Source organism: Lutra lutra, chromosome 8, assembly GCF_902655055.1.
Source record: "Lutra lutra chromosome 8, mLutLut1.2, whole genome shotgun sequence".
Taxonomy (NCBI): domain Eukaryota; kingdom Metazoa; phylum Chordata; class Mammalia; order Carnivora; family Mustelidae; genus Lutra; species Lutra lutra.
This window is the reverse complement of record NC_062285.1, coordinates 25,930,083-25,956,481: the sequence shown is the minus strand read 5'-3', so window position 1 is coordinate 25,956,481 and position 26,399 is coordinate 25,930,083. Positions and strand designations below refer to the sequence as shown.

General features: G+C 37.0%; 1 protein-coding gene across 5 annotated transcripts in view; it reads left to right on the top strand.

The window, feature by feature from the left end:
- The window catches only part of PRPF18 (pre-mRNA processing factor 18), a 47,705-nt gene that overhangs the window by 5,152 nt on the left and 16,154 nt on the right, over nt 1–26,399 (top strand). For 3 of the 5 annotated variants that reach the window (XM_047739811.1, XM_047739813.1, XM_047739814.1), the window contains exons 2-8: nt 12,641–12,718; nt 12,830–12,856; nt 15,413–15,517; nt 17,575–17,688; nt 22,462–22,608; nt 23,990–24,058; nt 26,154–26,294. In XM_047739811.1, the coding sequence (XP_047595767.1) occupies nt 12,641–12,718; nt 12,830–12,856; nt 15,413–15,517; nt 17,575–17,688; nt 22,462–22,608; nt 23,990–24,058; nt 26,154–26,294 (681 nt within the window). The remainder of the gene's footprint in view (nt 1–12,640; nt 12,719–12,829; nt 12,857–15,412; nt 15,518–17,574; nt 17,689–22,461; nt 22,609–23,989; nt 24,059–26,153; nt 26,295–26,399) is intronic. The other 2 variants (XM_047739812.1, XM_047739815.1) reach the window with 1 other exon arrangement.

The window sequence follows — 26,399 nt, the reverse complement described above, 5'->3', positions numbered from 1 at the left end:
TTATTGTTCTGTGTGTCCTGTCTGGGAGTATAAGAGCACAGCTAGCTGGAAAAAAGTTTGGCTGTTCTTAAAAGCTAAACATACCCCTACTGTATATGATCCAGTCCCTCTATTCCTAGGTGTTAATTCAGGAGACTAAGGTATTCTCTCACATTCTAAAAGCTTTTTGTTTTTATTTAATAAACAGAATTCTAAACAATTTTGAATCAGTTTTTTGGTATGATGTGAGGTAGTGGTATGGTTTATTGCATTCCATGTGGGTATCTAGTGGTTCCAGCACCATTTACTGAAAATAATTTTCCCTTTGGATGGTTTTGGTGTCTTGAAAAATCAAATAATTGTTTAAGTGTGGCTCCATTCTGGGTGCTCACTTCTATTCTCGTAAGCTCTTTGTTGATCTTTATGCCAATGCCACACTGTCTTTTGATTCCTTTTGCATTATGGTGAGTCTCAAAGTCAGGCGAGGTCCATACCACCACCACTACTAATTCTCCTTCCTTCCTTCTCTTCCCCTTTCTCTTCCTTTTTATTCTCTTGCTGTGATATTTTATTTTTAAGCAACTTTATTGAGGTGTGATTGACATACAGTATACTACACATATTTAAAATGTACAGTCAGGTGCATTCGACCTAAGTGTTTACCTGTGAAACTTTCACCACAGTGAAGAGCATGAACATGTCCATCGCACCCCAGAGTTTCCTTTTGCCCTTTTGTAATCCCACTTTCCTGCCCCTCCCTGCCCCTACACTTGCTCTGTCCACAGGCAACCACTGATCTGCTTTTACTTTCAATTAATTAGCATTTTCTAGAGTTACCTGAGAAAGAAATTGTTGAGTATGTTTTTTTTTTTAAAGATTTTATTTATTTGACAGAGAGATCACAAGTAGGCAGAGAGGCAGAGAGAGAGAGAGAGGAAGAAGCAGGCTCCCTGCCAAGCAGAGAGCCCGATGCGGGACTTGATCCCAGGACCCTGAGATCATGACCTGAGCCAAAGGCAGAGGCTTAACCCACTGAGCCACCCAGGCACCCCTGTTGAGTATGTTTTCTATCTTGTCGGCTTCCTTTCATTCAGCCTAATAATCATGAAGTTGATTCATATGCTTGTATATATCAGTATTTTATTATTTTTGTTACTGAACAATATTCCACCCTTATATGGGGAAACCCCAATTTGTTAATTAAACTATTGAAAGGCATTTAGGTTGTTCACAGTTTTTGGCTGTTACGATAGAGCTGCTTTGAACATTCGTGGACAGGTTTTTATATGGACATACGCTTTCATTTCCCTTGACTAAATGCCGTGGAGTGAGATGGTTGGGTCATATAGTAGTTATGTTTAATTTTATTTTCTTTAAGAGTTTGTGTAAGATTCTTGCATACAGTTTTATATAATTGTATATGTTTTATAGCATATGTAATTACAAAATAGATTTCATTTGTGCAAAGTAAATCTTCATGTAATTTTCTCCTTTGGATGATATCAGAGATAAAATACAGCCAACAGGATTCATTGGCACTTAATAGCTCTTTCATTTTGAAAAGCATTTGTCTTTTTTTTCTTTGGTGAGGACTTAAGTTTTACTCTCCTCAGTTTTCATTTTTCAGTTTTCAAATGTGTAACAGTAGTCACCGTGCTATACACTATATCTCTGTCAGTAATTATTTTATACCTGAAAGTTTGTACCTTTTGATCATCACCCATTCCCCCAATCCAACTCCTGCCTCTGGCAACCACTAACCTGTGTGTTTCGGAGCTTGGTTTGTTGTTGTTAAAATTCCTTGTGTAAGTGAGATCATACATTGTCTTTCTCACTTCAGACTTCACTTAGAGTAATGCCCTCAGGGTCTGTCCATGTTGTTGTAAATGGGAAGATTTCATTTTTTATGGCTGAGTAATACTCCATTGTGTGTATGTGTGTGTGTGTGTGTGAGAGAGAGAGAGAAGGAATGAGAGATTTTTAAATTTTTTAATCCATTCGTTCAGTGATGGACAAGTTGTTTCCGTGTCTTGGCTATTAAAAATAATGCTGCGATGAACACGAGGGTGCAGACATCTTTTCAAATTAGCGTTTTCGTTTTCTTTGGATAAATACCCTGAAGTGCAGTTGCTGAACAATATGGTGCTTCTGTTTTTAAGTTTTTGAGGAACCTCCACATCATTTTCTGTAGTGGCTCCACCAGTTTATATTTCCACCAAGAGTGCACAAGGGTTCTCTTTTCTCCGCATCTTTGCCGATGCTTGTTATTTCCTGTCTTTTTGATAATAGCATTCTGATGGGTGTGAGGTGATAATCTCCTGGTTTTGGTTTGCATTTCCCTGATTAGTGATGTTGATTGGCATCTTTTCATGTGTCTGTTGGCCATCTTTGGGAAAATGTCTATTCAGGCCTTTTGCTTATTTTTAAATTAGATTATTTTTGTGCTATTTAGTTGAATGAGTTCTATATATATTTTGGATATTAACCTTCTGTCAGGTATGTGATTTATAAATATCTTTTATTCAGTAGATTGCCTTTTCATTTTGTTGATGGTTTTGTTTGCTTAGCAGAAACTTTCTAGTTTCATGTAGTTTCACTTATTTTCTTTTCTTGTTGGCTTCGGTTTTGGAGTCAGACCTAAAAACTCCTTATTAAGACAGATGTCAAAGAGCTAACTGCCTCTGGTTTAATGGTTTTGGGTCTTACATTCAAATCTTTAATCAATTTTGAGTTAATTTTTATGTATGGTTTATGATAGTAGTGTAGTTCAGTTCTTTTGCATGTGGCAATCCAGCCCCATTTTTTGAAGAGACTACGTTTTCCTTGTATATTTTTGGCTCCCTTGTTGTAAATTAATGGATTATGTGGGCATGGGTTTATTTCTGAACTATTTTTTTTTTAAAGACTGATTTATTTGAGAGAGAGAGAGCGAGCAGGTGGGGGAGAGGGAGAGAGACTCAAGCAGATCCACTGTTGAGTGCGGAGCCTGACCTGGGGCTTGCTCTCAGGACCCTGAGATCATGACCTGAGCTGAAATCAAGAGTTGGATGTTGGGGCGCCTGGGTGGCTCAGTGGGTTAAGCCGCTGCCTTCGGCTCAGGTCATGATCCCAGGTCCTGGGTTCGAGCCCCACATCGGGCTTTCTGCTCAGCAGGGAGCCTGCTTCCTCCTCTCTCTCTTCCTGCCTCTCTGCCTACTTGTGATTTCTCTCTGTCAAATAAATAAATAAAATCTTAAAAAAAAAAAAGAGTTGGATTTTTTTTTGTTTTGTTTTGTTTTAAAGATTTTTATTTTATTTATTTGAGAGAGAGACATTGAGAGAGAGCATGAGCGAGGAGAAGGTCAGAGGGAGAAGCAGACTCCCCATGGAGCTGGGAGCCCGATGTGGGACTCGATCCCAGGACTCCAGGATCATGACCTGAGCCGAAGGCAGTCGTCCAACCAACTGAGCCACCCAGGCGTCCCAAGAGTTGGATGTTTAACTGACTGAGCCACCCAGGCACCCCTCTGGGCTCTCTCTTTTGTTGCATTCATCTGTTTTTATGCAGCTGCCTGTTTGAATTACTCTAACTTCGTATTATAGTCAGAGATGAGGGAGTGTGATACCTCCAGCTTTGTTCTTTCTCAAAATTACTTTGGCTATTGAGGTCTTTCATGGTTCCATATAAAACTTTGGATTGTTCGTTCTATTTTTGTAATAAATGCTATTGTAATTTTGACAGGGATTGGTTTGAATTTGTAGAGTACTTTGAGTAGTGTGGATATTTTCACGGTACAGGCATACCTTGGAGATACTGCAGTTTTGGTTCCAGTCCACTGCAGTAAAGCAAATATTGCAGTAAAGCGAGTCAGAGTTTTTTGGTTTCCCAATGCACATTAGAGTTAAGTTTACACTATATTAAGTGTGCGGTAGCCTCGTGTCTGTAAAAATACAACATAATTTACAAATATGGCTAAAATATTGCTAAAATATGCTGACCATCATCTGTGCTTCTAGTGAGTTGTAATCATTGATCAGATACCATAGCAAAAATAATAAAATAATAAAAGTGAAAAAGTTTGAAGTATTGCTGGAATTAACAAAGTAGGGCACAAAGTACACAAATGCTGTGGAAAAATGACACTGATAGACTTGCTCAAGTCAGGGTTGCTACACATCTTCAGTTTGTAAAAGGCTTAATATCTGTGGAGCACAATAAAACAGCATAAACCTGTACTAATTCTTCCATTCCACGAGCACAGAATATCTTTCCAATTATTTGTGTCTTTAGTTTCTTTCATCACTGTCTTAGGGTTTTCAGCATATAGCTATTTTATCTCCTTGGTTAAATTTATTTTTTGGTAGTTTATTCATTTTGATGCAACTGTAAATGGAATTGTTTTCCTAATTTCTGCATAGAAATTTATTAGTGCATAGAAACAACAGATTTGTATGTTGATTTTTGTATCCTGCAGTTTTGCTGAATTTATGTATTCTTACAGTTTTTTGATGGAGTCTTTAGGGCTTTCTCTATATAATATGTCTTCTGCAAATAGTGACAGTTTTACCTTTTCATTTTGGATTTTTCTTGAGTATTTGCTATGGTGAGGACTTCAAATACTGTGTTGAATAAAAGTGATGAGAATCGATCCTGTTGTCTTGTTCTGATCTTAGAGGAAAAGCTTTCAACTTTTCATTATTGAGTATGATGTTTTCTGTGGGCTTGTCCTATTTGGCCTTTATTATGTTAGTATGTTCCCTCTCTAACACTATTTTGAGAGTTGTTTTTTTTAATCATAAGTGGATGTTGAATTTTGTCAAATGCTTTTTCTGCATCTATTGAGATGATAAGATTTTTTTCCCTTCCATTTGTTAATGTGGTGTATCCCATCGATTTGCAGGCCTTGAATCATCCTTGCATCCTTAGAATAAATCCCACTTGGTTAGGTGTATGGTTCTCCAAATTCATTGTTGAATTTGACTTGTTAATATTTTGTTGAGGATTTTTGCGTCTATATTCATCAGGAATATTGGCCAGTAATTTTTCTTTCCTTGTAGGATCTTTGTATGGTTTTAGAATTGGGGTGATGCTGGCCTAATAAGATGAGTTTGGAAGTGTTCCCTTCTCTATTTTTTGGAAGCATTTGTGAAGGATTAGTGTCAATTCTTTGAATGTTTAGTAGACTTAACCAGTAAATCCATCTGGTCCTGAACTTTTGTTTTTTGAGAGGTCTTTGATTTCTGATTCAGTCTCCTTGCTAGTAATCAGTTTGTTCAGATTTTGTATTTCTTGATGATTCAGTCTTGAAGGTTGTAGTTTTCTAGGAATTTATCCGAGGTTGTCCAGTTTGTTGGCATATGATTGTTCATGATAGTTTCTTTAAGATCTTTTGTATTTCTGTGGTATCAATTGTAACGTCTTTCATTTATGATTTTATTTGAGCACTCTTTTTACTTGATAAGTGTAGCTGAAGATTTCTTGATGTTTATCTTCTCAAAAAAAACTTAGTTTCATTGATCTCTTAGCGTTTTAGTCTCAATTTCATTTATTTTTGCTCTGATATTTGTTAATTCCTTCCCTCTGTGAACTTCAGGATTCATTTATTCTTTTCCTAGTTCCTTGAGGTGTGAAGTTAGGTTGTTGGAGATTTTTCTTGTTTCCTGAGGTAAGCATGTATTGATATGAGCTTCCCTCTTAGAACTGCTTTTGCTGCACCCCATAAATTTTAGTAAGTTATACTTCCATTTTATTTGTTTGAAGGTGTTTTTTCATTTCTCCTTTGATTTCATTGACACTGCCTTTGTTCAGTAACATGTTGTTTAATCTCCACATATTTGTGAAATTTCCAGTTTGCTTCCTGTAATTGATGTCTGGTTTCATACCGTTGTGGTTGGAAAAGATGGTTGATGTGATTTGATTCTTCTTTAAGACTTGCGTTGTGGCCTAATGCATGATCTGTTCTGGAGAATGTTCCATGTGCACTCGAAGAATGTCTATTCTGTTTTTGGATGGAATGTTCTGTATGTATGTGTTATGTCCAGCTGGTTTTAAGGCATCATTTCCTTATTTTTTAAATCTGTCTGGATGATCTGTCCAATGGTGTAGCATTGTGTCTCTTCAGATTGTTTGTGTGTCCTCCCATTTGGTATATTACTTTAGGGATTTTAAGACTTATTTTCATATTTCAGCAAGATGTTAACCCTGCTACATGGTTTGCGATCTCATGTATAGTGTCTTTTTTTTTTTTTTTTAAAGACTGCATCTGAGAGAGCATGTGAGCCGGGGAGGGGCAGATGGAGAGAATCTTAAGCAGGCTCAACAGGAAGCCCCAGGTAGGGCTTGAAAACAGGACCCTGAGATCCTGGCCTGAACCTAAATCAAGAGTCTGATGCTTGGGGCGCCTGGGTGGCTCAGTGGGTTAAGCCGCTGCCTTCGGCTCAGGTCATGATCTCAGAGTCCTGGGATCGAGCCCCGCATCGGGCTCTCTGCTCAGCGGGGAGCCTGCTTCCTCCTCTCTCTCTGCCTGCCTCTCTGCCTGCTTGTGATCTCTCTCTGTCAAATAAATAAATAAAATCTTTAAAAAAAAAAAGAGTCTGATGCTTAACTGACTGAGCCACCCAGGCGCCCTTATAGTATCTTGCTTTGCATATTCAGGCTGTATATTTGTTGGCTTTCCAATGTGTTTTTGTAGAGTTCCTGGTGATGTTTGTATCTAATTTATGTAAGGACTAAAAACCTTAACATGATTCAGGAAGGCTGATTTTAAATTATTGAAATGTTGACAGTCATGCTTGAAAGTTTTAAATTTTGCTTTTCCTTTATTAGGAAGGCAGACATTTTAGGTGATATGGTAGGTAGGTAGGTTTCTTTACTTTGGACCTATGAATTTCAGTTTTATAATCTAGAAAGTACAACTTGGATAGAGTCCAAGAATAACATTTGTGAAGCAGTGTGTAGGAATTAGGTTCTGTCTTAAAAAGTAGAAGCACTTTTATATACATCCTTTGCGCATTGTTTTTTAAAATCTGCCAGGGTGAAGGGGCCAATAGAAATGTTAGGTGCTTTAGGAGAGAATCCAAAGAAATATAAACCATCCATTCATATGCTGTCTTAAACTGTATACCAGCCACTTTTAGATTTTCATGTTTGTAGGTCTTTATTATGCATTCTGTAGTTCAACAAACTTTGAGTCTAAATATTTTGAATATAGTTAGAAAGGAAACTAAAGTTGTAAAGTGAATAAACAAGTTGTAAAACCTGACTGTGGCTGCATTTCTGGATAGCTCTACAACTTTGGGCAAGTTATCCAACCTCCTTGAGTTAACTTTAAAGGTACTGAATCACTGATATTTAAGTTTTAATACTGTGTAGTTTTAATTCTCTCATAAGTGTGTCCCCAGCACCTTATATTTCAAAGCATATTTTCAGTGTACTTTATAAAATAACGTTTTACGGTTAGAGAAGCTTTAGTTGCTCTTGCAAACTGCTCTTTTTTTCTAAATAGAAGGCATATAAAGAGTGGCATTTGAAACATGGTGGGTAACCTTTTGTGTCATACATCTTTTGTTGTCATAAAATAAATGGTCACATAGTACAAAGCAAAGTATTTTTACTTTTCTCATCCTAATTCCGAAATGAAGAGCTAAGTAATTAAAAATTTTATTTTTAATCATTCATTCAGAGGTGCCTGGGTGGCTCAGTTGGTTAAGCGTCTGCCTCCACTCTGGTCGTGATCTCTAGGTCCTGGGATTGAGCCCTGCATCAGGCTCCCTGCTCAGCGGGGAGATCTTGAGCTCTGGAATGCCCCTGGAAGGGATGGGCCTTAGGCAGGAGGAGGGTTTCCTTTTTTGTTCTGAAATGAAGAAAGTATTGGTACAGAGCCCCATAAGGATTAGTACGGGGAGGACTTCTCTTTCAGTGGCTTCCTTTTTCTCTGTAACAGAGTGGCTTAGTCATTTGCTGAGAATGAGGCAGAAAATGAAGGGGTAAGAGGTCCAAGAGAGTGGAGAATGTTACTGGTCATTGTAGAGAATAGGAGAGCAAACTAAATGGATAAATACACCAGTATCAGTGGACAGCATTGAGACCCAAGTGGTTTCCTAATATGCTTAGCACACTGGGTACCACCATGAGGAGGGCCAATGAAGGGATTCTACTAGGAACTTGGTTCTCACTTCTTGATTTCAGAACCCCTTTACATCTTTAGTTGATGGCTCCAGAGAGCTTTTGTTTATACAGGATGTATTTATTGATAATTATGCAATTAGAAATCAAAACTGGGAAATTTAGGGGCGTCTGGGTGGCTCAGTTAAGTACCTGCCTCTTAATTTTGGCTCAGGCCAGGATCCCAGGGTATTGAGATCGAGCGTCATGTCAGGCTCTGTGATGGACGTGGAGCTGGACGTGCTTGAGATTCTTTCTCTCTTCCCTCACCCACTCCCCTTACTCATGCATGAGTGCATTCTCTCTCTCTCAAAAATAAAATAAAATAAAATAAAATAAAGAATTAAAAATTATAACTGGGAAATTTAAAAATACTTACATTCCATGTTGACTTCTATTTTATACTATAGTAAACCCATGTGTGTTAACATAATGCTCTTATGAAAACTGTATTTTCCAAAACAAAAGAAATTAGCAAGAAGAATGACATTTTTTACAACTTTGCAAATCTTTTTAATCCCTGTCATGTTAGGAGACAGTTGGAGTCTCCTGTTTCTCCATTTAGCCTGTTGCGATATGTTGTTTTTGTTCAAGTATATGAGGAAACTTCATTTTCACATAGCTAGGTAGTTGGAAAAGGTAGTATTTTAATAGCCTTTTCAGATAATTGTGGATATTCTTCTTTGATACTATATTAAAACTACACAAATGGTAAATTTTTAAAGATGAGAATATGGATTCTGGCTGATACCAATGAACTTTTTTTTTTTTTTTTAAAGATTTTATTTTTAAGTAATCTCTGTACCCAACTTGGGTGTCAAACTTGACACACCTTGATCAAGAGTCATATTCTCCACTGGCTGAACCAGCCAGGTGCCCCATCAGTGAACTTTTTATATATTACAGTCTATTGATCTATTATGCTCCAGATCTATTCTAATCTAGCCTGCTCATAAATCTTTTGCCTATGCATAATTTCGGAGTTTGTTTCCTTTGTACTGTCATAGTTTGCTGAGTTACATAGATCTTCTACATGGTGATATGTTTCAGTAGATGATGTAAAAATGGCATTCATTGGGGCGCCTGGGTGGCTCAGTGGGTTAAGCCGCTGCCTTCGGCTCAGGTCATGATCCCAGGTCCTGGGTTCGAGCCCCACATCGGGCTTTCTGCTCAGAAGGGAGCCTGCTTTCTCCTCTCTCTCTGCCTGCCTCTCTGCCTACTTGTGATTTCTCTCTGTCAAATAAATAAATAAAATCTTTTTAAAAAAAAATGGCATTCATTAATATTACCACTGATTCATCTGAAAAGTTTTCAAGTATTGGGAAGCCATCAAGTTCATAGAGATGGCTGCAAGGTTGCCACCATTCTGATTTTTGCTTGAAAGATGGAATTTTATCATAGGCAAGAAATAGTATTGTTGTACTTTTAGTAACAGGCTTGCTTTGTCCAGCTTTGAGAAAGCGTCTGCCAAACAGGAGACAGCTATCCTACTTTATTATGTAGCAGAACTGCTTTATTTGTTTGATTTCATCACACCAAATAGTAAAAGATGAAGAATACAATGAACTCTGAGGCATAAATAAAGATCAGTACTTTATTTGTGCTGAGGTTCCAGTGGGCTTCAGCACCCCTGCTTTTGAACCATCAGTGCAAATATGATCGCAAGGAAGGGGGGGGCACATAACCTCTTAGTATTATTATGATAATATGTCTGACCTTGTACAACCTCTGAAAGGGTCTTAGGGACTCCCCAGAGGTCCATGAACAACATTTTGAGTATCAATGTTCTGGGCTAAGATTTTCTTAGCCCAGAGATTTTCTTTCCAATTCCATTGGAATTGGGGTGTGGTAATAAAAGATGCTACTGCAGACTGGACCACAGACTCTGGCCTGGAGAGTCCTTTACTTTCTTTCTACATAGCTGTTCCTTCTGAGAGGATACCAATGTGTGTTTGTCAGCTTATTTATATGAAATGTGACGGGTTGCCTGGGTGGCTCAGTTGGTAAAGCGTCTGCCTTTGGCTCAGGTCATGATCCTGGGGTCTTGCTCTGTGGGAGTCTGCTTCTTCCTCTGCCCCTCCCCCGATTTGTGTATCTCTCCCCCGCCCCCAACTCCCTCACTCCCTCTCAAATTTAAAAAAAAAAAAAAAAAAAAAAAAAAAAGATGAACCTTTAAATGAAAATACAACAGCTATGTAGTCAAAAGAAATGGCTGATGCTGGGGTAAGATATTGGCAGTGAAGAACTGTAGCTTGCAATACTGGATCAGTTCAAAGGATTTAAGGACCAGAGTTCTAGTTTGTGTGTTACTCATGAGACTCAGTAAGTTGTGAGAATGTCCCCTGCCCTTTCTAACTCTCAGGTCTCTCGTGTCTAAACTGGGATTAATATTATTTGCTTCCAACTTTCTCAGGTAGTGTTGATGTTGGGACGATGCCATCAGTTCTTTATTCCAGGGAATACCTTCAACTTGATATCTATAAAGCTGTGTTTAGCATGTGGTAGATGAATCAGTAAATGTTCATTGAGTTAATGGACTAAAACAAAGCTGTTTATTGTGAGAAATTTAAACATATGCAAAAAGAGAATTATATAATGAACCTCTCTCTATCCTTGTCTTAACACTTTGTAACTCTAGAAAATAAGAACATGTTCCTTTATAAACAAGATGTGATCATACCCCAAAAAATTACAGTTAGGTCCTTAATATCATTAAATACTCCTCTCACTCCAGTGTCTGCAGTTGAATGAAAATATGTACATACATGTTTTTTACAGTTAGTTTCTTCAAGTCCCATGCAGTCAGTCCACTCATTGCATTTGTTTACTATGACTCTTGGTTTCTTTGAATCAAGAACAATTTCATTCAAACCCTTCCCCCCTTTTTATGCCATTAACTTGTTGGAGAAACTGGCTAGTTTGATAAGTGTCCCAGTTTTTTTATTGCTTCCCTGTGATGGTGTATAGTTTATTTCTCTATTCCCTACATTTATAATAAACTAGAGATGAGACCTACCATCAACAGATGAATGGATAAAGATGTGATATGTGTATATGTGTACACACACACAATGGAATATTACTCAGCCATCAGAAAGAATGAAATCTTGCCATTTGCAGTGACATGGATGGAACTAGTGGGTATTATGCTAAGTGAAATAAGTCTGAGAAAGACAAATACCATACGATTTCACTCATGTGGAATTTAAGAAACAAAACAGATGAACGTAGGGGGCGGGAAGGAAAAATAAAAATGGAGGCAAACCATAAGAGACTCTTAGCTTATAGAGAACAAACCAAGGGTTGCTGAAGGATAGGTTAGCGGGGGGGGAAGGAGTGATGGGCATTAAGGTGGGCACTTGATGTAATGAGCACTGGGTGTTATATGCAACTCAGAAATCACCAAATTCTACCCCTGAAACTAGTAACACACTGTATGTTAACTAAATTGGATTTAAATAAAAATTTTAAAAAAGATTTAAATGTGTGATTAGATTGACATGGAGCTTTTTGGCAGGAATACTTTGTAGATGTGCTGTATACCTCCTACATGTATAATACAGGAGACACTTAATGTTTTCCTGATGCCAGGCCTTTAGGTGTGGTGCCCTGAGCTGTTGATTGTTCACCATCAACTTCTTTTGTCATGATCTTAGCATCCATGATTATTGTCAGAGTGAATGAGCTTGGACACTGAGGTGCTAAATACATGTGTGGAGATATTACTGAGGTACTGTTGCAGATACTACTAATAAAGTAGGGCAGTAGCATTATTTGAGCTAAATCATTAGTGGAATAGTATCCAAGATAGATAGTTGTAGACGATGGTAACAACATCCAAATTAGGGACCGTAGGTTTAACAAGAGACTAATGTATGTAGTATAGAACTAATATTTTTTTCTCCTACGGATTTAGAGCTTGTCTCATAACACTGAATCCTATAAAACAAATAGCTTTAAATGATTTTGTTAATACTTCCAAACCATTTTATGTCTGCATTAAGAATTAATACAATTTTATGGCTTGATTAATACAAATATAATTAATTGATACAAAAAGATTACAAGTGACAAGAAGAACTTGGACACACCCTTGGAGCTGTCTGGGTAATGGGAGTTAAGATGTCAAATATAGTTAACCCTAAATTTTGTTCAGTTGTTTCTGTTGGGAGAAAATAAAGCATCTGGTTTTCATGTGGTTCATAAAGAATTCATTTGTAGAAATTATCTTTGAAACCAAACATTGGGAAATCAAATCAAAACAATGTGGACAATTGGAAAATATTGTTGGTTTCTTCTCTTTGCTATTGGATATGCCTGTTAAAATGATGCTGTAAGAAAAATACTTCATATTTAGAGCGAGGTAGAGGACAGGTGCCATGTTCAAGAAATCAGTATAATCTCTGTAGGATCAAACTTGACCATACTCTTGAAAAACTGAAAAGTGTTTTTAGGTTGATGGTAGAACATGAAATTTTTTTCCCCAGGGACCTATTAATGTACTTCTTTCTTCAATAGGAAAATAGAAAGTATTTCAAGCGTAGTGAACTTGCAAAAAAAGAAGAGGAAGCATATTTTGAAAGATGTGGCTACAAGGTATGACTGCTTGCTTTTATGTTATTGTATATTCGAGTTTAAATTTTTATAGCTGTTGTTAAAGTGACAAAATTATTGATCTCTGTTCACTTTATCAATGTTATACATTAGCCTATAAATGAGAAGCCATCTGGAGAGGTATGAGCTTTTTTCTTTTCTTTTCTTAATCTTGAATTCAGGAAAATACATGCATGACTTTTGGCTTGGAATGGTTTGGCTTTCTGTGGACAGCATGAAGTGGCTTGAGATCAAAGCTTGAATTTTTTTTTTTCTTTCAATTCCTGGATCTGATACTGCCTCATCTTCATCACCACCACCATGCCTTTCCTCACCTCTCCCAATAAAAGTATTTTAAAGGGTTTCAAAACATTTTATTTATTCAACCACCGGGGTGTTACCAGTGGTATTTTCCCCACTTTCACTTGAATATTTTAAGCCATTCTTTTTGTTTGCATTGTTGGTTCCTTTTGGCCCTAAGTACCTCTGTCTGAGATAGTAAGCCATACATTTATATGCTTTTGTGTAATAAGGTACCACATTTGAAACACTGCTTGTCTATTGTATAGAAAATGTATAGAAATATTTGTTAGAAACAAGTGAGTTGTCTGGAAGACTATACTTTTGAAGCATGACTAAAAGTATCCTTAAGGTTCCCCTATTATTACCCTATTCAGCTATTATCCTAGATGAATAATATTTTGGCATTTTTATTGGGAGGGGTTAAATGTTATGAGGTGAAGTTCTGTTTAAATTATTTTAAAAGAAGACAATTATCTAGTGTGATAATTTTTTAAACAATACCTAGCGGTTCTGTTGAAATATTTTTGCCAGATCATAAATTTGATATCAACTTTTTGCTTGTGAAATATGTATAATATAATATTCTTGTGCATGTGATGGGGAAAGTTCTAGAAATTAATCTAGCAAAGCACTTCTAGATGGAAGCATGAGGAATGCAAATGGTATGTATATGCATTTGATTTTGTCTTGTAGTGTGGCAGAGGGCAAGTGTTAATGTAGTTTTACATTTCTGATAGGTTTCTAAAATACGAAAGTTTGCATTTGTATTTTATATTTCCCATAAATATATTGGTTTCATTTGTTTCCAGTTTAGGAAGTTAAAACATAATTCAGTAAATAGCCATCAAATAGATACTAAGAAGAATTCTTTTGCTTACCCATTGTTGTCTAACTGACACTTGATCTGGAATAAGAATCATTGACCATGGGTTTAGTCTGCTGACTTGTTGCTTTACCCCATTCCTAAATTTGAACCTTTTCCACTTTTTGGCAAGGTAGGAAAATAATTTAAAACGGGCAGTTTTGCGTTGTTTAGATTGCTTCAGTGATGTGTTGGTACTTGTTGATACAGAGCGAAGCACTGAAGCAAATCACTACTGTAAAGTTACTGGTTGCAACATGGGAGTCCTGCTGACAACATGTCTTCGATTTTTTTTTTTCCTACAAGTGATGAGCTGGCATTCTGTAATTAAAAATGCTTTTCATCCTCAGAGTTTGCGAGAAATACCTGTTTTTATGCTTAAAAAGAAAGGGTTTTCTAAAACATGTTTAATATTTCCTTCTTGGCAATAATGAAATACAGCACATGTTACCTTTATTCCTTTATGAAAACTAGTTACCATTTATGAGGCTTGAGGCTGATGTGGTTTGTGAAAAATCTGGAAGTTTAGTTTTTTCTTCAGTTTTCTGTCTGTACCAATTAATATAACCTTTAACCCTTAACTACAGAATCAGAAATGATATAATACCATATAGCCTTTCTTAATTGCTTTTTTCCCTCTTAATGTTGACCTTTTATTTATTTATTTTTTTATCTTCTTTTGGCATTTTAGATTAGTCTCATGATCAGATGGAAAACCGTGTTTGAGTATGTTTTTACAGACCACACACGCCATGGGCCTTAAAAATTGCTGAACTTAATTTTCCTAAACTGTGAGCTGGGCAGCAGACTCAAGAAAGCACATGAAGAGATTTTTTTCCCCTGCAGGTCCCTATACACAAGAATGTCCACTCTGTGTGGATGAGTGGGAAGGTGCTAGAGCTGTTGTTGATGCTGTGGTGCTGTTATTTCCTTGGGGTTTATAGCGCAGTTTGGGGGCAGATCTCTGTAGCTTTGGGAGTGTTTCTCCATGTCCAGCAGTGGTTTCAGGGCACTTGGAATCCTGCCTTTCAAAAAGGAGGGTAGGAAATAAACAGAAGCTTGAAGCATCATGGGTTTCTTAGAAAGCAGGTTTTTTTTGGGTCTTCATTTAAAACCCAGAGCAAGGATCTGGGTTTTAACCCTGTCAGATAATTTTCTCAAAGAAGAGAAGCCAATTGATTGTTTTTAAGAAAAAAGTAAATTCTTAAGAGTCTAGGGAGGAAGGAGTCTAAATTACAGCCCTTTTAAAAGTTTTTGATTTTGGAAACCATTATATTTCTGTCACTTTTCAGTAGCAAGAATGCTGTCTCCTGTGTACATGTTTGCTACTTGTGTCCCTAAAATGGAGGCGTTTGATGAGTTTTCAAAAGCATGTCCATTTAGTAGGAGCTTTTTCCTTGGTGGGACATTTATAAAACCTGGAATATTTGAAACATGTTTAATTTCCATTACCAACTAATGCACAGAATGGTAAATATTAGCTGTATTATACTTTAAAAACCTAAATTTAATTCTTTTGGCTATTAATACAGATACAGCCAAAGGAGGAGGACCAGAAACCATTAACTTCTTCAAATCCAGTGCTAGAACTTGAACTGGCAGAGGAAAAGTTACCCATGACTCTTTCTAGGCAGGAGGTAAGTTTATATATAAGTGTTTGATTGGAAAAAAAAAAAAAAATCTCCAGAGCATTTGCATTTATTTTCCGTTCTTTCCAGTAAGCTTGTGTCATTATTGCCTATATAACATGTCTGGCTGAACTAAAATAATGTGCAGCTAGCCAGTTTCCTTCTTGAGATTCTAAATCTCCACGCTTTTTTTTTTTTTTTTTTTTTTTTTAAAGAGAGATTGCATGCACATGAACATGGGAGAGGGACAGAGATAAAGGGAGAGGGGAGAAGCAGACGCCCTCCTGAGATGGGGACTTGGGGGCTCTATCCCAGGGCCCCAAGATCATGACCCAAGCCAAAGACAGATGCTTAATCCACTGAGCCACCCAGATGCACCAATCTCTGCTTTTCTTCATACTCTTAAAGTTTTAAAAGAATATATTTTTCTAAACTTTAAAAATTAAACACATTGTTCTAATATATATTTTTAAAGTAATTATACATAGATTATTTGTCTAAATTATTTTAAATACACATTTTGTAACAATACATCACTCTAGGTCAAAACACAGATCTGTATAATTTTTTATAACTATATAGTTTCCCATAATATTTTAAAAACCTATTATTATTTTAAAAATCAAACAGTAATGGTCAGTTAGATTGCTTCAGGATTTCCCTATTATAAATCCTACTGAGATGAACATTTTTATACAGATGTCATCACATGCATGCTAACATATGATTGTTCCCTTTGGAAAATTTGTGAGAAGCATGATTTCTGGAGTCTGTTGACTAAAGACTGCGTTTCTGTGACTCGGGGTACATATCACTACAGGGCTCTTGCAGACATGTTGCCCCAGTTCGTACGCTTAACTACAGTGCTCATCTGTACATGGGTCAATATCAACTGTTACTTTTCTGAAAAAGCCAAAAACCACAAAAATTTCAGTATACTCCTGTGACACGAAGACTACAGACTATACGGGGTGGGGGGTGGAGGGAACCAAACAAAAATGAACTTGGAATGGAAGGAAAGGGAGGATAGAAAGGATGGCTGACCCTAAACGCTGTCATGGGAGTCAGATGAAGGGTTTTGGAATACCGAGCCTGAAGAGAAGAATATTGGAGACCTTAAAAAAAAATCCATTGACAGCAGGTATAATTTTGAAAACATTTTATATCTTCTGTGGTTTCATGGAGTAGAAATGAGATAAATAGGGAGAATTTTGAGGCAGAGATTTTAGTTGATTGTGAGAAGTAAAAGCTATCTGTCCCAAACTGGTATGACCTATTGCATGAGAGATGTGGTCCCTGTCATTGGTCAGTTGCGGACCTCGTAGAGGTGCATTTGAGGTCATTTCTGCGTTGATGGGAGGTAGCACCAGATGGCCTCTTAAGCTGCTTTTGAATACCGAGCTTCGGTTAACTCAGTGGGAGCTCGACCAGTGGTTTCTGTGCTACTATTTATGTTTCCAGATAAAGTTCTGGGTACTTAAAAAACATTTTGGATCAACCTTTATTTTTCTCAGTTATAATTTTTTCTTATGAAATGGAATGTATATACAAATAGCACACAAAATATGCATGTGCAATATAATGGAAGATTCTCAAACAGACACCCATTGACCATCACCCAAGTCAAGACACAGTATTCTCAGTCCCTCAAAAGCCTGCCCTTTGCCCTCCCCTGATCATTACTCACTTCTCTTCTGGGAGGTAAGTGTTTGGTTTTCATGTAGTCTTGGCCATGGTCTGTGAGTTATCAGCTGATTCTGGACTGTATTTTCCTTCTACATAAATAAAAATATATAAAAGTTACCATTCCCTTCCATCTTAATGTTTTTCTTAGGTATTCTGTTATACAGATGGAGCCTTTGCTGAGAGTCAGCCAAAGGACCTTAAATATGGTAGGGTTTTTTAAAGTGTGACAGTAACTCATCGTATCCATTCATGGAAAATTAAAAAGCAAACACAACTGACTTTTTCTGTCTACATTTAAAAATAAGTATTTTGTCACTTAAGGGAGGAATTACTATTACTCCAAACCCTGGAATTACTATTATTGTTAATACTTCTTACAGGTTATCAGAAGATTGAGAGAAAGAGGAGAACCAATCAGACTATTCGGAGAAACTGATTATGATGCTTTTCAACGTTTAAGAAAAATAGAGATCCTCACACCAGAAGTTAATAAGGTAAGAAGTCAGAACAAAACTTGAGAAAGCTCACTGTACCACATAAACAAGAATAGTATGGAATTTGAGTTATTGCATTATTTTAGGCAAAGATGAAAAAGTAAAGTTGCCAGATTATTGCTGCTGAATGTAAGTTTTCTTTAATTCTTTTAAAAAGCACCTGTCTTAAGCATACAGTTCAGTGCATTTTGACGAGTTCACTCCAGGCATGTAACCACAACCCTTAGGAAGATACAGAAGGTTTTCACCACACTTTCTTGTGTGTCCAGTGCCCCTTCTTAGCCAGTCCTATTCCTTCTCCTCAATGCCTGAGCAAACACCTTTTAAAATTCTATCACTGTAGATTAATTTTGCTTGTTCTGCATTTCATATAGATGGAGTCATGAGAGTATGTCTGGCTTCTTCTGCTGAGCATATTTTTAAAAAGACTGTTTCTGCAGAAATAGGTAGTTTGTTCCTTTTCATTGCTGGTGATAGTTGCCTGAATATCCCACCATTTGTTTCCAACTTTGGGCTGTTATGAATAACACTGCTATGAACAATTTTTAAACAGATCTGCTTGGGACCTGTGTTACTTCTCTGTGGTAAATATGTTCTATCTCTTAGTAAATACCTGAAGAAGAATTGCTGAATAATGAGTAAATGTGTGCTTTAGTTTTTAAGAAATGCCAGGTGTTTCCAAATGTCATCAGTATTTGTTATTTTAAGTCTTTGAAATTGTAACCGTTCTCTTGTATGTGTAGTAGTATTTTGTTGCGGTTCTATTTACAGCCTCCTGTTCACTAACTGTAATGAGCATCTTTCCTTAGACTTACTGCCCGTACATTGCTCTGGGCAGTGCATGTTAAAACCTTTTGTTCATGTTTTAGTTGGGTTGTTTGCCCTTTTATTTTTGAATTGTAGGAATTCTTTGTATATTCTCAATACAAGCCCTTAGATGTACAGATATATGGTTTGTTACTATTTTCTGCTTGTCTTTGGCTTACCTGTTCTTTTCATGGTGTCTTTTGATGGGCAAATTTAAATTTTGATGAACTCCACTTTTTTATGGTTATCACTTTTGGTGTTTTTCTGAAGAAATATTTGCCTATCCCAAGGTTTTAAAGAGATACTCTTTATTTTCTCTAAAAGCTTAACAGTTATAGCTCTTAGGGCTTTGATCTGGTCTTATAGCTCAGCAGATGGTCTGTCTTGGTGAATATTCCGTAGGCTCCTAAAAAAAAATGTCTTTTATACGTTGGGTAAATGTCAGTTACAGTAGTGTTGTTCAGATCTTCTGTGGCCTTAATAACTTACCTGTTTGCTCTACCGTTACTGAGAGACAGGTGTGTGATCTGTGCTGTGTAACATGCCGCTGCAAAACTGAGGAGCTTCAAACAATTTACTGTAAAATCTTTTTCAGTCCTCTGTGCCTGTAACGAACCGCCCTGAAACTTAGTAACTTAAGATAATTTATTTTATCACTTAGGGTTCTGTGGTTTGATTGGGGGTGCACTGGACAGTTTTTTTTGCTTGGAGTCTCCCATGTGATTGCAGTCCAATGTGGACTGTGGCCAAGGTCATCAAAGGGTCCCTTGGACTGGCCTTCAACTGCGTAATACCATAGAAGTTCATCTGTGTGATAGTGTAAGTCAGAATTTCCTTCCTTTTTAAGGCTGAATTAATATTCTCTTGTTCATATGGATCCCATTTTGTTTATCCATTCAGCTTTGATGGACATTTGAGTTGTTGCTACCTTTTAGCTATTTTGAATAATCCTGCTTTCAGCAGAGGTTTACAAATACCTGTTTGAGTCCCTGCTTTCACTTCTTTTATGTATACCTGAGATGCAGACTTGGTGGATTCTACAGTCATTCTGTTTAGCTTCTTTCTTTTAAGCATAAATGAATAAAAATATTCACCTGCTCTAATGTTCACAGCAATTTTTTGAAAAATTTTCAGTCCTGTTGAAATTCTTAGAGTTAGTGGTTTTTGTAATGCTTAATTTTTACCAACATTTCTTTCTTTTCTATATCCGGAATTTCTTTCTTTATCAAAAGATAGTATTAAGGGGTGCCTGGGTGGCTCAGTGGGTAAAGCTTCTGCCTTGGCTCAGGTCATGATCTCAGGGTCCTGGGATAGAGTCCCGCATCAGGCTCTCTGCTTGGCAGGGAGCCTGCTTCCTTCTGCTTGTGATCTCTGTCTGTCAAATAAATAAATAAAATCTTTTTAAAAAGAAGATAGTATTCAAATACCAATGTGATTAAATTAGTATGTGATTTAATTTTTCTACTAGTCATGTTTCGTTCCTTGAAAATTTTTCTGGTTATTAATATTAATTTATTACAGCCTGCCATATTTTAATCTTCTAAAGCTTGTCCCAGATACCAAGAGCTTATTTGTAAATTTTTTAAAAATTGAGGTATAATTGATATATTACATATATTAGTTTCAGATGTATAGCTTAGTGATTTGATATTAGTGTGTTTTGTGAAATGATCCCTACAATAAGTGTAGTTAATATCTGTCGCCATACATAGTTACAAATTTTTTTTGCTTGTGGTAAGGACCTTTAAGATCTACTCTTATCGGGGCACCTGGGTGGCTCAGTGGGTTAAGCCTCTGCCTTCGGCTCAGGTCATGATCCCAGGGTCCTGGGATCCAGCCCCACATCTGGCGCTCTGCTCAGCAGAGAGTCTGCTTCCCACCCCCCTGCCCCCTGCCTGACTCTCTGCCTACTTGTGATCTCTGTCAAATAAATAAATAAAAAGTCTTAAAAAAAAGATCTACCAATTTTTAAGTATGCAATGCAGTATTAACTGTGGTCACCATGCTGAGCATTACATCCCAGTGACTTAATTTATAATTGAAACAGACTATTTGAAGATGATAACGTAAGCATGAATGCGTTCTAAAGCTCTCCATATTTACGCCGCCCGGCCATGTCTTAGTCACATTTTACATGTTTTTCTGTGTATCCTTTAACTTAATGATTGTAGTTATTTTTACTATTTTTGTCTTTATAAGTGATTAATCTACTATCTTTACTATATATTTACCTATTCCAGTGAGATTTATACTTTCATATGTTGTTACTAATTAGCCCCCTTTACAGCTTAAAGAAGGCCCCTTAACATTGCTTGTAAGGCTGGTTTAGTGGCGATGAACTCATTTAGTTTTGCATGTCTGGGAGATTCTCTCCTCCAATTCTGGGTGATGACTTTGTGAGGTATAGTATTCTTGGTTGGAAGTTTTTTCTTGCAGCACTTTGAATATATTATGCTCTACCCCACCCCCTTTGTCCTGCAGAATTTCTGCTGAAAAATCTGCTGATAGGTACACAACAGATGGTTTTTCTTTTGCTGCTTTTAATATTCTCTCTTTGTCTTTACCTTGTGGTATTTTAATTAGAATATGTCTTGGTATGGGTGTATGTCAGTTTTTGAGGTGATTGCCATACAGTTTCCCAGCAGCTGTACCATTTTACATTTCCAGCAACGAAGGGTTCCATTTCTCCACATCTTAGCCAGCACTTACTACTTCCTGTTATTTTTGATCATAGCCATCCTGATGGATTTGAAGTGCTATCTTAATGTGTGTGTGTTTTAAGATTTTTATTTATTTGAGAGAGAGAGCATGAGCAGTGGGAAGGGGCAGAGGGAGAGGGAGAAGCAGACTCCCTGCTAAGCAGGGAGCCCAATGTGGGGCAGGGTAGGGGGGCTCCTGTCAAAGCAGATGCTTAAATGACTGAGCCACCGAGGCATCCCCTTATTGTGGTTTTGATTTGCATTCCCCTAATGACTAGTGATGTTAAACATCTTTTCATTTGCTTATTGGCATTTTATGTGTGGTCTTCTATTCAAGACCTTTGCCATTTTTAGTGGGTTTTTTTGTTGTTGTTATTTTGGAGCAGTTCTTTGTATATTCTGGATATCAGTCATTATCAGATTAGTGACTTGCAAATATTTCTCCCATTCCACTGGTTATCTTTTCACTCTGTTGATAGTATCTTTGCAGATAAGTTTTTAATTTTGATGAAGTCCAGCATGTACCTATTTTGTTCTTGTTTTGTTTTGTTTTGTTTTGTTTTGTTGTGTGTGTGTGTGTGTGTGTGGGTGTTTGCCTGTGCCTTTGGTCTTGTATCCAAGAAATGATTGCCAAATCCAATATCATGAAGCTTTTCTCATGTGTTCTCCTCTGGGAGTTTTATAGATTGAGCTCTTAAATGTACATCTTTGATCCATTTTGAGTTAGTTTTTGTATGTGGTGTAAGGGATGGGTCCAGATTTAAGGCGGCTTCTGTTTTTATTGAATGGTCACAAACTGGATGTGAATAGAATGTGGAATTTTCTGGTTTATTAGAAACCTGGTGAAAGCCTAGGATATAGATAAGATGCTATTTTCATGCAACTGACATTGCTGAATGTTAAGGGAATTCAGAGTTGTTGCAGTGAGGTTAGACATTTTAAGTAAACTGGGAAAATGGGTGAGGGCTTGAGTGGAGACCTGGTCACTTATTCAGCATCTATGAATATTCTCATCACTTAGGTTTTATTTTTCTGACCAGAGTAGTTTTATGCATACATTCTTCTAAATTTAAATATGTTCATTATATTTAACTTTGGACAATGATGATAGCTACATAATAAATTGAAATCTTACTCAAGTCTCTAGTTTTACTACGCTCTTAACTCCTGTGGAGGAAAAAAATGAACTGAACTTACTAGTAGTGAAAAATCAAAAGGGAAACATGAGTGAAATTCCGTAGTACGTGTAATTTTTCACCTTTCTCAGGGATTGAGGAATGATCTGAAAGCTGCTTTGGATAAGATTGATCAGCAGTACCTCAATGAGCTTGTGGGTGGTCAGGAACCTGGAGAGGAAGATACACAGAATGATTTGAAAGTTCATGAAGAAAACACCACAATTGAAGAGTTAGAGGTAATCTTTACACCCACCTGATCTCATATCTCATTTCCCCATCACATCCTTCATTTGCTGGGGCAGATGATGCTTGATTTGATTGTGTTGTTCAATTTAGAGCACGTTACTATGGGCTGTGGTCATTACAAAGGCCCTTTTTATAAAAAATTTCTTGCTTTTATTTATTCACTCCCTCTTTCCTCATTCTCCACTCATATTACCCTACTTCCTGCCTTCAGAAGTAATCATTCTGACATATTTGATGTGCATCCTCTTATTTGTTGGGGGTCTTTGTAAAGCCAGTAGTATTTTGTATGCTTATGTTTTAATACACATAAATGATACTATACTGTGAAATTTTTCTTTTAAATGTTTCTTTTTTTCCACTTGGAACTATAGTTAAGATCCTTCTTTGATGCTTTATGTATATCTGAACCTTTGATTTTAACTGCTGCATAGCATTTCCTACTTTATGGCATTCACTCCCTTTTACTTTTTGTTCCCTTGTAATGAGAGCTGGATCTCTCCCAGCTCCCTATTACTACAGCTTTGTGATGAATAGTCTTGTACGTAACCCCTGTGGACTCAGAAGCAGGATGGCTGGATTTATCTATGTGTAACTTGTCCAAGTACTGTCATGTTGCTCTCTGGAATGGCTGTACCAGTCTGCACCCCCATCAAAAGTGTGTGCGTGCCTTTTATTCCCACAGCACTGCCAACACTTGGCAGTATCTTGCTTTTTAATTTTTGCCAATGTGTTGAATGTGGAATGATACATGTAATCCTAATTAAAAATCCATGTTATACTATCTAAATTATCTCGCTCAAGCAGAAATTATGGCTTAGTTGAAAGCTTCTACTGCTTAATAAACAGAAACTCTTATTTTTCTGTTTCTTTTCATTCCTGGCTGCGCTCTTTGTGAGATCATAGTTGTTTTAATTGTGGCCCTCCTCCCACCCCCCCCCCCAGCACCTCTCTATAGATCCTAAATTTGACAGCAATAATGTGAGCAAATCATTTCTGGCTTTTTTCTTAAATAGCTTTATTGAGATACTCACTTTACAACTTAACCATTTAAAATGTACAGTTCACTGGTTTTTAGTATATTCACAGGTTGTTGCAACCATCATCATGACCTAATTCTAGAACATTTCTGTTCCCTTAAAAAGAAATTTACCCACTAGTTCCCTAAGCCCCTCCCTGCTTTTTTGTCTTTTTTGTTTTCCTGTCTGAATTTCAATGGCAGATTGGTGTTTTCTTCTTTTTTAACTTACCTAGAAGTTCCTTTGGGTTTTTTAAAAATAGAAATTAGTATATATAATAAATATCCATGTTCAGACTGGTGTTGAGAATGACTATTCAACTGTTGGTCTTCACTAATGCGTTGTTTTTCTGCAGGCATTGGGAGAGTCTTTAGGAAAAGGCGATGATCATAAGGACATGGACATCATTACCAAGTTCCTTAAGGTATGTACTTTTAGGCCTAAGAAAGGACATTTGGGTTGGTTAAAAACTGTTGTTTAATTTTTGGATGATTTAAGGGTTAAGGACTGGAAAGGAAATCCTTCAATAAACATGTTTTGCATGTATACAGTTTATGATATTGCTGTGCACTGGCATTTGGAGGTTAATCAAAGGAGATGTATATTTACTTCACTGCAGCACTTTAAAACTGACTTGTCAATGTAAACACACAGAAAAGAGTCACAGCAGTGGAATGAACAAGAAGTTGGGGGATTTTAAAATTTTTAAAAAACATTCCAGGAGAGAGTGCAGTGAGGGGAGTATTCCAGAAGCTTTTATGAGTGGTGATGACAGTAGGGAGAGGAAGGAGGTGGGAAGACCTTGGCAGTGGAAAAAAAGCAAACCCATCAGCACCCTTTCAGAGACTGTTCATTTTCTCAGTTCTGTAGATAGCTGCGTATTCCTGCTGTGATAAGTTCAATCCATCTTTGTCCTCAGCATTTCTTGCTTTACTGGTTTAGGTAGAGTGTGTGCAAATGCCAGATTCATTTTAGCATTTATTCACAAAACATTTGTGTTCAAGCCAAGAGATTAAAATGCAGGAAGTGCTTTTATTTGTATTAACAGTTTAAATACAACATATTAGTCATCAAGATTCTCAGTCTATTGAAGATATGGTATGGAATTAGATAAGCTTGGGAACTAGTGTGAGCTAGAATTTTCCTCTCTGAGTGACAGCCTCTCCTTATAGGGGGTACCCATAGGTAATGCCACTAGGGGGATATGTCCTCCTCCACCTTCCCTGTGTATGTGCCTCTAGGAATGGTGCTCTTGATGTGTTTGAACCCAGGGGGCCCCAGAGTGGCTTTCCAGGGCCAGGAGGAGGGGTTATAGTTACTTTATCTCTGTTCTTTGTTTTTTCTTTCTTTCTCCTTTAGTCACATGCTTTAGTGGGAGTATTTAAATTGTCCCTACTACCAAAAGCAGAAAGTCCAAATAGAGGTGTACCCCACTTTTATAGTGCTTGGTTTTATTGTGCTTTGTTGATAATGCTGTTTTCTTTGGTGATTTTTTTGTTGTTTGTTTTTTTTTTGTTTTCCTATAAATGGATGGTTTGTGGCAGCCATGTGTGGAACAAGTGTACTGGCATTGTTTTTCCAGTAGCATTTGTTCACTTTGTATCTCTGTGTCACATTTTGGTGATTCTTGCAGTATTTCAGACTTTTTCATTGTTACTATATTTGTCATGGTTAATTGTGATCAGTGATTAGGACACGAAAGCTCAGATGATGATTAGCATGTTTTGGCAATAAAGTGTTTTTTTAAGGGGGGAGGGGGAGAAGAAGAGAGAGAATCTCAGGGAGGCTCCATGCCCAGTGCAGAGCCTGATGCAGGGGCCCAATCTCAGTCTCATGACCCTGAGAATAGACCTGAGCTGAAATCAAGAGTCAGATGCTTAACCAACTGAGCCACCCAGGTGCCCCAGCAATGAAGTATTCTTTAGTTAAGGTATATACATTTCTTTAAGACATAGTGCTGTCATACACTTAATAGACTCCATTACAGTGTAAACATAACTTTTATATACATTAGGAAACTGAAAAATTCATTTGACTCACTTTGTTGTGATACTTGCTTTATTAATCTGGTGGTGTGGAACCAGTCCCACAGCATCCATAGGGTGTGCCTAGAGCACAGCAACATATTTGGAAGATTCAGTATCACAGCACAGTAGGTATTATGGCAAATGAATCTAGGTGGGTTGAATTTTAGTAGAAATACGAGTAAAAGTTTATTTCTGTCAAGGTTAGCTATGAAATTTGATAGTTGTTAGCTGGAAATTGTTTGCATTAGGAATGAATATATATGTATGTAAATATAGAATAGGGAAGATCGTGACTTGTCAAGGTGCTACAAACACACGTCATATATGACAAAATAAGCACAAATAGTTCATCAGTTAAATATTGATGCTATTTTAATTAGAAAAAAATTTACTTTAAAGATGATAATACGTTGTTGAGTGTGTTAGAGAACTTTTAAACCTTTTGAACCACTGGGTGGCATCATAGTCTAAATTTACCCATTCTTTCAACAGTTTCTTCTTGGTGTTTGGGCTAAAGAATTGAATGCCCGAGAAGATTACGTGAAGCGCAGCGTGCAGGGCAAACTGAACAGTGCTACTCAAAAACAAACCGAGTCCTATCTCAGACCCCTTTTCAGAAAGCTACGGAAAAGGGTAAGGTTCCTTGAAAAATGCTTTCACATAACTGATTTAAAAAAAAAAAAAAAACAGACTATCTAAAGTTAGTGTAAATGGTAGTCTGTAATTATACACAGTAGC